At 37.7% G+C, this 12,107-nt stretch overlaps 1 protein-coding gene across 1 annotated transcript; it reads right to left on the bottom strand.

The window, feature by feature from the left end:
• Positions 1–107: 107 nt before the first annotated feature.
• On the bottom strand, positions 108–5,587 carry LOC113271682 (calmodulin-binding transcription activator 4-like). The gene is made up of 12 exons (XM_026521581.1): positions 5,296–5,587; positions 5,087–5,212; positions 4,805–4,920; positions 4,540–4,628; positions 4,359–4,404; positions 3,691–4,180; positions 3,049–3,200; positions 2,471–2,881; positions 1,718–2,367; positions 1,049–1,628; positions 592–879; positions 108–452 (listed from the first exon to the last, which is right to left on the bottom strand). The coding sequence occupies exons 1-12, from the start codon at positions 5,315–5,317 to the stop codon at positions 357–359; spliced, it is 3,066 nt and encodes a 1,021-aa protein (XP_026377366.1). The 5' UTR covers positions 5,318–5,587; the 3' UTR covers positions 108–356.
• Positions 5,588–12,107: the final 6,520 nt, after the last annotated feature.

Below are 12,107 nucleotides of genomic sequence, written 5' to 3'. Positions count from 1 at the left end.
GGGCACCTGGAGTTGGATCCCTGTTTACTGAAAAGTAAGACAAAGTGAGAAACAATGAACAGTGACAGATATCATAATTTGTACTATATTCTAGACTAGATAAGCTTACAAGTACAGAAACTATATATCTATTGCAAATCTATTACTGAACATTCAGTGATACAAACGTGGGTGTTGTTATGGAACACCCTTTTGATCATGTCTTGAACTCATTTCTCCATCACTTCATATACACAATAGGTTAACCTAATTACATATCATCACAAACAACAGTTAAATCTTTCAGTATATTTTTGGTTTCTGGCGGGGTGGTAGGAAAACCAAAGGGGGCACTATTTTAAGCTCACCAGGCACCGCTAGTGGAACTGATAAAAGTCGCTCATGTCTTTATCCATGTCGTCGTCGCCAAGGGAAGTTGAAGCCATTTCACTTGCCCTTTCATCGAACTCGGCCTGTGTGATATGAGTGAATAAATAAGGAAGGGTACTAAAACTTGAAGGGGAGAATTGAAAAGCTGAAGGGATCTTAGCTTTCCTCACTTGAGGTAATTTCCATGATTTTTAGATATACAACAAATCTGTCACTACTCACCTTAGCTTGCCTGTAGCCTTCTAGCATGCGTCGGTATTGTTGGCGTGCCTTGGAAGATTCAACCATGGACATCACCTGTGAGACAGCTTCCTCGATGGCCACATCAACTTTTTGTTTTCGAAACACCTTTAGGATGTCTTCATCATCAGTTTCGTCGACGGATTCTGATTCCGGCTTATGTAAACCAGCTCCTTTACGACGCCATCGCAATACAACCTTATCCACGAAACCAACTGCCCACACAAACATCTTAAACTTCTTCCTGACTTGATGACCACGCACATGAGCCTGCAAACATAGATATTAGATCTAAGTAGAAGATAATCATGTATTCTTCTTACTCTTAAATAAACAGAGTCAATTGTTAACCAGAACAAATAATCCAATTGACAGGGTTTTGATATCTCTGTAATACCATAAGTCCAGAAAATTGTATGATTCTGAATACGTAAAATACCTGTATTCTCACAACTTTCTGACGCAAGGCTAAAAAGTCTTTTCGCCCTTTCCAACCACGATACTTCTTTTGAATAGACAAAGCTGCTTTATCAAAATTGTGATCGCGCCCACGGAAAGCAATCTTTGATGCAGCTGAAAGTCCAGCAACATATTCTGGAGTGAGACCATACTCATCATCACTAGCAGAAGCAACCTCTTTTTGTTGTCTCCTCTTAAAAGAATGTGCACGGAAAGCAGACTGTATACGTGCAGCAGCCTGAGCAGCATTTCGAACAGCGGACAAGTAATCCTTAAGATAGACCTGATCCTCAGTTTCACCGAGTCTCCCACCTGAGATGCTCTCAACAGTTCTCTCTGCCTCAGCCACGGCAGATCCTTTAGAAAGCTCACTTTCTTCAATCGTGAGAGATGAAAGGTGGCTTGTCAGGGCAACCTCAGAGAGATATCCTGCAAGTCCTTTGTGGCCGCTAGCAGCAGCAATTGAACCTGCAGTTTTACCCACCAGATCATGCGAGGTAGGATCTGTCACTGCCTCAGCTGACGCGCCAGCAGCTATAAGGGCAGCAATCATTTTCTCTCTGCGAACAAAATGATATTTAGATGATAACAAAAAAAGTGAAAACCTATGTTATGGACAATGACAAACAACACTACGTAGTTCCCTTACCTTCCAAAACGTGCAGCCCAATGAAGGGCTGTCCATCCATTAACATCACGAAAGTTAATGTTGATCCCAGATTGAAGAATCGGGCTGAGGGCCCATTCAAAACCTAATGCCCCTGCCATATGGATTACACCCTGTTCTCTCTTTGACAAGGAACAATTTGGTGTGTCACCTTCTTGATGCTTCGACGCAAGCCATTTCTCCAACTTATCTTTCAAAATCTTCTGAAGAAGCCAATCAATGGTTCCCAATGAAGTCTCACTGTCAAGTAGAAGTGCCTCTATCATATATTCCCAATGATCTTCATCTACTTTTGTTTTTTTTGCTGCATCAATTCCCCAAGCGACAGTATCTTCTTTCACGGCCACTGGGTCAAACAGAAGCATCTGCGCAAATCTGACGAGCAGTAGCAGTTCCTCGGTACTCCTTGTAGAATCTCTTGGCCTAACAATGTATTCAAACTCTCTTATTTCACTGCAGCACTCCCGATTGCCAGAAGTAACGTACAGGGGAACCTTTCCAGATATATTAGGAGGGGCATGGCAACATAAAACCCCTTCCTGAATGATTCGCGCAGGTGTTTCTATGTCACCAAACATACAATGCCATGCAGATTCGGAGGGATCAGAAAGAAACAATCCAATAATGAAGACCTGCATTGCAGACACATATTAGGTGCATAGTGATATCGACAACATGGTCAATTATATAGCTTAATTTCTGAAATGAAGAAATACGGAGGATAACCTGTCGTACCTTTGTATCCTCAGTGGCATATCCCCATCCTGGAGATATTTCTCGAATGATGAATTTTTTCTGTTGTGCAGTATTACAACTTGATTCTGCACTATATATATTTCTGGGCTGACCACCTTGATCATTCCACATATTGTAACTATCAGGATTGGGTTTATAAATATTTAGCCCAGTAAGACCTGTGGAAACTTCAGAGTTCTCAACTTCTTGGGCCACTGACACTGAAGCTGGTGATACAGGGTCATCAGAGCCTAACAAAAACTGTCTAGCTGCTGAAATCTGGATACTGTCCTCTGAACTTGGCAAACAATTGATCCCATTTTCAGTATCATCTCCAGTAAGATCTATCCACTGAGAGGTTGGAGCCGGGAATGATGATATGTTTTCCATCTCAGTCGAAACTAGTTTCTCCTGTGTCAAAAAAATCACACTTCAGAGTTTAGAATCCCTGGAAATTCTATTTTAAAACAATGTCAAACAATCAAAAACAAACCGATATAGTCAGAGTTATAGGGAATTCACTGCAAAGTAACAGACTAGCAGTTTAACAAGCATTATACTCAACGTATGCTTCTTACACTTCCATCCAAAGAACTAAGGCTCCTGTCTCTGGATTCAATCAAAGCTGACCCCGAGCACAACTCCAACATCTCTTTCCAGAAAGGAGAATCCTTTCTCTCAATTCTGTTTCCTGGGAGATTTTTCTTGTGAAGTTGCTTCCCATTCTCATCTACAACAAAAGTAACTGTGTTAGCTAGATCTATATGTTGCCTTTACTCTGGGGAAAACACAACAAAAAATTGGGAGCAAAAAGCATCAACCTCTTGAACTGTTGAATACTTCCATCGAAGAAGCATTCTTAAGTCGTTAATACTACAAACTAATGCATATTGCCTACATCCTGTGACTTCCCAAAAAGGAAGTCGTGCAGCTTACTTATAACCTAAGACTTCGGAGTGTGCCTTTACCTACGCCCCGTGCAAACTAATGGGCACCTGCCAACCTCTCTATTAATGGAGGTCCGTGCCTCCTTGGGTATAAACTTTCAGTGCTTGCCTATGAAAAAATTTCACTTACACACCACAACGGGGTTCATACCAAGGCAGGCAGGAAAGTTTGTTTAACAAAGTAAGTATGGTGCTTCTCAGGTTACATCCTGCGCATATCCACATGTTATCTACACGAATGATTTCAAAAAATTTGTAACCCGACAGACAAACCTGAAGCTTGTATGAATAGGCTGTCTTCTGAATCATCTAACATCCCTGACCCTTCACCATAATATTGATGATTGTTTACGATTTCTGAGTCTTCTAGGTTATCATGGTAGGGTCTTGTTTCACTATATGAACCCCCTAGATCTTCTGATTGCCCATTCTGCCTGTGGTAAGGAGGAATCTCTTCAATATCATTGTCATTCAAGCTTAACTGTTCCTCAAGCCTTCGCAATGCTTGACCAACCTCCGCGTTACTTGACCTACTAACCTCCGTGAATTCATCATCCCCATCCAGATGATCAACACCATTATTCTGGACAGCTAATACTGAACTCACTTCCATCGACAAAGGACTAAATGAACTTTGATATGGTTCATGTGATTCAGTTACTGCTGAACCGGAGCCTGGAATTGAGGTATATAAGGTATGTTCCTGAATTATTGTAGATGATCCTGGTGACAAGTGTGATGACGATGCAGCACTATACCTCCCCTGCAAAATATTATATATAGAATTTTTACTAATGGCATTGAACAAGATCCATACTTATCACACAGCTATTCCAGATGGAATAGCTCAAGCTACTTCAAACTATGTTTTCATGATGGCAGTGCACTAGCTACGCATAATGTTGATGTCTGGTTACTATAATTAAGTCTCACTAACATACCTCGCTAACTTCTCTGTAGTGGACCAGAACAATATGTTCATATGCCCTGCAAAAGTAAGTCAAACTATCGATTGTGAACCAAAAATTGTATTCTGACGTATCAAAATGAACCCATTTACTTGAGATTAAAAAAGGAAATCAATAAAGACTTGACAAAAAGAAAAAACAACAGAAAACTTACGGGTCTAGCATCCAATAGCTTCGCCTCTGAAAACATGGATTCTGCTCGCCATGAGCATAATAACAATTCAAAGCCTCAGTATTCCCAACCTATCAGCAAAACAACACACAAGGTCATCAAAATCAGACAGGTAACTGTTATTGCATGCTTGTTCAAGAAATTCCCAAATTAACTTAATGTTGCATCCACACAATGTCCAGATATCACTGCTTACAATAATAAAGCTTTAAAAATATTATGACTTCAAGCATATTTAAGTACTAACCTTTAACCGTTCGTGTGCTTCCCCAACAGTTCTCCCATCCTTCTTTTTCCTCCAACCATACCCATCTCTTCTAAAGAAACGGAGTACCCTTTTGTTGAACAGAAACAAAGATCCACCTATCCAAAAAGTTCAACACAATTAGCAAGTCATCCAAACATAACAAAATACACAATCCCAACTACTACAACCATTTTATTAGACCATTGCAAGTGGGATTCGAACACCATACCTAAGCCCCAACTAAATGAAACTCAACAACAACAAAAAATATGGTATACTTACTGGGTGGTTTTTGAGGTGCAGACTCAGTGAGTTGACGATTCTCATGATTTTGCAAAATGAAAAGCACTTCTACTGGCTTCAACCAACGCCTTTTAGCTTCTTGAACTAGTTCATTTATATTGAACCCTGTCATCAAAATTCAATCAACATCAAGTTTATTTACTAGCATGGATTTTGAAATAACAAGAGAAAAAAAAATAGGATTTTACCAAGAGAAGGAGTTTGCATCATTTCATTCCAGACAATTTCACAAACACCTTTCAATCCTCTTCCTCAGGAACCCTAGAAGAGAGAGGAATGTGAAAATTCCAAATGGGGGAGAAAGACGAAAGACAACTGTAGTACTAACTGAGTCAAACAGACTGAATTCAAAGACTTGTCTGTCTGAGTGGAGGTAAAAGGTTTTTCCGTACGTTTTACTCAGCTTTTCACTTACTTTTTCTGAAATGAATCTGAAAACAGTGGCTGGCTGGCGGTGTGACCGACTAAATATCTGAAAATGGACGGAAATAGCCTTGTGTTTGTATGTGTGTTTCCTTCTGTTTTCTGTTGGGTATATTATAAGGGAGTACGGAGTACCTTCCCAACTACCAACTTCAACATACCACAAAACTGGGAAAAAATGAGGAAACATCCGGGGAACGTACACCAAGCAAGTGGATACGCTGACGTGAATGTTAACTTTATTCCAGGTTTGAACTCGGATCGTCCACGGGTTCTCTGATCCGAATCTGAATTATTATTATACCAACCCGCGGGTTACGGGTTAATACCAGCATGAGCTCGCGGGTTGAAATTCTTCACGGGTGGTCATTTATCCTACCCGAGCCCGTCCCGGGTAAAGCTCGCGGGTTCACGGATGCTCACGGGTGAACTGGTTTTTGTTGAGTTAACTCGCCAGAAACCGATTTTTGGGCTATTTCCGGCCATATTCAGCCCATCTAAAGTTCCTTTCCTACAACCTAAGTACCTAACATTCATCCAATTTAAAGATTTCACTAGAACTCCAATCTACAAAACAAAAAGGATGCAAGTACAGCAGTAACAGCACTGGTTTAAATGTAGAAAAATGCTGGTAATATGAATGATACTTCGAAAAAGATAAACAAGATAAACAAAGAAAGACCTTTTGTATATGATTTCAATCACATCAAGCATGTTAAATCTCAACCAAAATTCAAACTAAACTCATTCAATTTGAAGCTCATACAATTAATATCTCAAATTCACAAGCAAACTCTAAACTGCTCATTCAATTCCAACCCATTACCCATAGTACCATTACTATCATTTCAATTTCACAAGCAAAACTGTTGAATACGAATACAACAAATAAATCATGGAAGTATGGAACTGAACAACATGAGTACATGACCAAATCAAACAGATCTTGTATATATAATCATCAGATTCATCACCAATTACAATCATACAATAAACTAAAACATGTGAAATTCAAAAAAATCTTAATCAAATCAAATTCAAAATCAAACAGAATAACAGATATACTAAGAACAAGTCAAACTGAAGACTGAACTCAAATCGAATGAAAAAAAAACATCTTACATATTATTAATCGAACAGAAAATCAATTCACTCTTCACGAACCCAGAAAATCAATTCGTTGTTGTATTCCTCCGATTTTCACGAGCCCAGAAAATCAATCCGCTCTTGTATTTCTCTTCAAGACTTCAAACAATTTGTTATTCAAGCAGGCTAATCAAAAAATTTATATAAAGAAGAAAACAAATAAGAAAATCTGATTACCTGTCTTTGATCTTTAGATGAATCTAATAATTTTTCTGTCACTTCTGTGAATCTGTGAAGTTTACTCAGGAGAGTAGGAGACTCAGCAGCGCTGCAGCAGGGTCAGGGAAGAAGAAAAAAAGAGGAAGAAAGAAGAGGAAGGCGAGCTAGGGTTTTTTCCTTTTATATGAAGAGGAACGAACATGTTACATGACACGTAACAGATAACTGTGTCATTGTGTGACACGCAGCAGCCTAAGTGGCAGTGGGTGCGGACCGAGCCGGGTTACCCGCGGGTTGCACGGGACGGGACGGGTTAACCCGTTTCTTCACAAGCCACTAATTATACAACCCGCGCCCGTCTTGTGTAGTTACGATCTGGGACGGGCACGAGTTTTCACGGGACGGGACGGGCCAACCCGCGGGTTTTGGCTCGGATTGCCAGCTCTAACTATGACGAACTTTTTGGTGAGGAAAAAACCTTTATCGGATATTTGTAATCTTTTTCTCAATTATTTTCATGGTGTTGTTTCTGTATATACATATTTTACTATCAGACACGTGTCTATAAAGAGACACATGGAAGGCATGCGAATCAAGTCATCAAAACATGATGAGACATGTCTACAACCAAGAAGCATATCTCATCAACATCAGATCTCCGTCCAGATAAATCCGAGGGCAGAGAATCAAGGTATACCGAAGTATGGTGTTACTGCGGAGCACCGAATAACTCCCAAAGAGCTACTTTATCTTATCCCCAGAAAAAGCCAAGATCAACGGCGAGGAGAAGGCCGACTGACACGGACGTGACAGGGGCAGAAGACACTTGTCTGACACGAGCGAACGTCTCAACCACCTGCATTAAACACTCTGAGCAGTGTACTTGTCAATCAACCAGTGGAACGAACGAGGACAACCCTTCGTGATCAAGCAAGAAACGCAGGGGGCATCATAAAGGACGAAGACCTCTGCGTGATGGACACAAAGCACAATAAGATAAGGTTGCAACGGCTCTCAGAAGTAGGCCCCACGGTCCAATCCTATAAATACCCCTCTCCACCAAGAGAAAGGGGGTCGACCAAGTGAGAGAAATTAGAGAAAAAGATAGGAGAGCGAAAAATAGTTAGAGTAAGTATGTCTTTTATCTCCGCAGACCTATGGGTACTTTAAAGTCATTGGACTATCTCTGTAACCATCCAATACATAGTGAAACACCATCCTCGTGGACGTAGGTCTTAGTGCTAAACCACGTAAATCTTGGTCTTATTTACATTCCAGCACTTTACATTCAATGTATACTCCATGAGTATTGCTTTTATACTTCAATCTCTTTACATTCTTCTATACGAACGTCTGTTATGATAATATTCGACTAGGCGATGATGAGCCCGAAGGCTTTGAGCCGATGAATCAATATAACCATCCCCTTCGTACATATAAAATAAGTATGCGAACATTGTTTGTGAACACGTGGATGCCCTCGTGATTTATGTGTTCACAGTTTCTTAACAAAAAAATTAATAAATAAACTATAACGAACGATTATATTCTTCAATTTCTCAGTTATTTCCATGGTGTTGTTTCTTAACAAAAAATAAAAATAAACTATAACGAACGATTATATTCTTCAATTGTGGTGGTATTGGTATGTCACTAAATTGCATTGACCTAGGTAACCTTGAGTTCGATAGGAATGAACAAATTTCTCATTTTTCACACAAAAACCATTGAACGGACATTAAAAAAATTGTGTCTTTATAGGCGATCCTGAAAGAATTAGGAACATAAGATAAAAAAGGTTGGAAAATACTTATATATCCCTTCATAATCAGTAGTTTAGTATTGGTTTTTTATCTACCGATTGTGATTTTTTTGCTATAATTAAATTTGGGGCTATTACCACAATCGGTAGATAAATAACATCACGTGACTACCGATTAAAATCGGTAGATAATAAATGTCAGGAAACTACCGATTGTGAAAATAGAGAAATTCAAAATTTCATTGGTCTTTGAAATTTTTTGAATTGGGGGATATTACTATAATCGATGGATAAAGAACATCACGAGACTACCAATTGTACAATCGTTAGATAATAAACATCACGAAACTACCGATTGAGCAAATAGAGAAATTCAAAATTTCATTGGTTTTTCAAAAAATTGAATTTAGGGCTACTACCACAATCGGTAGATAAAGAACATCACAAAACTACCGATTTTATAATCGGTAGATAACAAACATCACGAGACTACTGATTGTGCAAATAGAGAAATTCAAAATTCCATTGGTTTTTGAAAAAAATTGAATTTGGGGTTACTACCACAATCGGTGGAAAATTAACATCACGAATTTACCATTTTAACTACCGATAATAATTTTCGTAACACAAACCAACATACATCAATATAAATTACCGATTGTAGTATTGTCTACCGATTATGGAGAGCATTTTAGTCATTTCGAAAAATTTGAGATAAGGGATGGCTTTATTTTAATTTTGGGTGACCCTATTTTGTCTTATTAGTCGCCCCTAATTCTTTCGGGGTTGCCCCTAAAGAAGCCAGGTAAAAAAAGAACTCCACACTGTTTAGGTGAGACCCATTATTCTCATGTGGAATTCATCATTTCCCCATAAATACATGATTGTTAAAGGCTGATGTCAAATCTTTCAAGAGGTATCATTCTATGTAAGACAAAGGAATAAAAATCGATCACGACCGTTGGATCATTCAAACGGTACCCCTGTTAATAGCAGTATCTCCCGTTAGCAATCATGTATAAATACTATGATTGTGGACAAAACTGTTCGAATAGACAAAGGAAAAACCACACAGATCCATGTTCAGTGGGCCCGTCCCTCTAGGAAGAATAGGGGGTTCCGATTATGGGTTTTGATGTGTCTATGCAGTATTTTTGTTGTTCAATTGGACGATCGGTGAAGTAGGGTTTTTGAGCCATTTTTAGAGACAAACATTGCATCTGACCATCCCAATCTCATCCTTGCCAAAAAATCTGACGGATATAAGAGTTGTAACTTCTTTTCATTATGCATATATATTGATTAGATTCCCTAATCATTTTGATCTTGAAAAAAAAAATTACATGTTATAAAAAAATAATAAAGACCATCATGCATATCGTTTGGAGTTAAAAACAAGTATAGTTGATATTATCATCGTAATAAATTAGTCATCCTTCATCAACCTATAAGAAGGAGCAACATTAAAACCTTAATAATATTTAGAAAATGATATTTTTTATTTTGGAACCAGTTAAATATGATAAGGTACCATGAAGAAATACTTTGAACAATGATATGAACATATGTTAATTCCAGTTGAGTCTAATGTTGACCAATGGTGTGTGCTAACCTTAATTTTGAAATAAAAGTGCAAAAAAAATTATAGTTTATTTTATTTTACAAACATCATGTGCTCAATACTTAGTAGAAACCTTTAAAGAAATTTTTGGTGTCATACTACCGTACAACATCCTAAAATTGACGAATTGATATTATAACCCAAATGGTTTTGTTAATACTAAAAATTCAAAAATTACCAAGTTTTATACTTTTATCTGTATAATAAAACCACAATCGACGAGAATAAAAATTAATATAAACTTTTTGTATTAAATAAATCATTCTTTATCAACCTATAAAGAAAGAACAACATTAATACCTTAATAGTATTTAGAAAATGATATTTTTTATTTTGGAACCAGTTAAATATGATAAGGTACCATGAAGAAATACTTTGAACAATGATATGCACATATGTTAATTCCAGTTGAATCTAATGTTGACCAATGGTGTATGCTAACCTTAATTTTGAAATAAAAGTGCAAAATCGACATGCTCAAACAGCGACATGCTCCACCAAAACAAAGCATGCCGACCAACTATTTGTTTTTTCAGATTTATAGTCGCCATGATCGAAAACATAGTACACTGACGACTGTTTGTCATTCGTCTTGTTATTTTTACAAAACCATGGCGACTAATAACAAAATTGGAACCCAAGAAAACTTATTTTTTGGGAGTCATGAATCGACATGCTCGACTAAAACTAAGCATGCCGCCCGCACATTATTTTCGTCATGGTCAAAAATTCGGCACACTGACAACTGTTTATTAGCCATCGTATTATTTTTACAAAATCATGACGACCAATAACAAAATTGGACATTGAAAAGCTTGTACTCTGGGAGTTATTAATTGTCATGGTTAAGCTTTTCAAACCTTAACTGTTATTCATACTACATCACTAATTGTCAAGGTTTATGGATGAAGACCATGACGACCTTGTAATGTTACTTTCAGAAACAAACTTTTTGAAAAGTCGTCAATCTATTCATCCTACAACCTTGACGACTAAAAATCAAAATGAAAAAGTCGTAATGCTCGACTAAAAAATATCATGACGACTGTGTAACTGCAATTCAACAATTTCAAATTTTCTGATCTAATTTGTCATTCAAATAACAAAATAAAATATTTAGATAGAGATCGAAAGAATCAATCGACAATGAAGAAAAAGCATAATCGACAAAATTGATTTGAAAACGTGAAATATAGAGAAGGATAAAGAAACTGATCATTGGATTGACGATGATGGAGAAAGAAAAAAATTAACTTTTTGATCTAAACCCAAAAAAGGGGCAGTTTTAGTTATTATTAGAAGAAGGGTAATTGAGTAACTTTACACATATTAGACACCCCTTAACCCATTATCTTGGTTGGGAACAAACTAAGTATACCCCAAGTAATCTGGGGTATACCCCAATCCAACTAGTATCTTAAACACCTTATTTTATTATTTATTGATCATGCTTTCTTTGTTATCTTTCTTGTGAATTATGCATTTTACGCTTGTTTTGAGTTTTAGGTACTTTGGAGTCATTTGAAGAGAAAAAAAAAAGAGGAATTAATGGCAGAACAGTCATTCCCGTACAAGTGCTATTGGGAGCACAAATGAGAATAAGGGGGAACCAGCTAAAGTCACCATCTATGCAAACTTCTGAACAATGGCAGCCATTTCAGACATCCCTCATCCGGTTGATGGGTGTCAATAGCAATCACATGTTATCACAACCGATTCCTAAAAATGAGAGACATTAATTCTCTTAATCATTTTCGACCAAGTCATTGAAGAAGAGATAACAAAGACGAAGCATTTCGAAAGTTAAAATGAGGAGATTGAGAGGGGTTAGGAGTTTACATGATTTCGAGACTTTGTATGAGCTAGATTGGGATTTGGTAGCTAATGAG

Source organism: Papaver somniferum, chromosome 4, assembly GCF_003573695.1.
Source record: "Papaver somniferum cultivar HN1 chromosome 4, ASM357369v1, whole genome shotgun sequence".
NCBI classification, from domain to species: Eukaryota; Viridiplantae; Streptophyta; class Magnoliopsida; order Ranunculales; family Papaveraceae; genus Papaver; species Papaver somniferum.
This window is presented reverse-complemented; position numbering and strand designations above follow the sequence as displayed.

Bases quoted from the DNA above. Each gene is read 5' to 3' on its own strand.
- LOC113271682 (XM_026521581.1), bottom strand. From the start codon at position 5,317: ATGATGCAAACTCCTTCTCTTG. The intron at 3,201-3,690 runs GTTTGTCTGTCG...CTTTTGTTGTAG, and splicing joins CCTATTCATACAAGCTTCAG to ATGAGAATGGGAAGCAACTT. The intron at 2,882-3,048 runs GTAAGAAGCATA...TTTTTGACACAG, and splicing joins TTAGTTCTTTGGATGGAAGT to GAGAAACTAGTTTCGACTGA.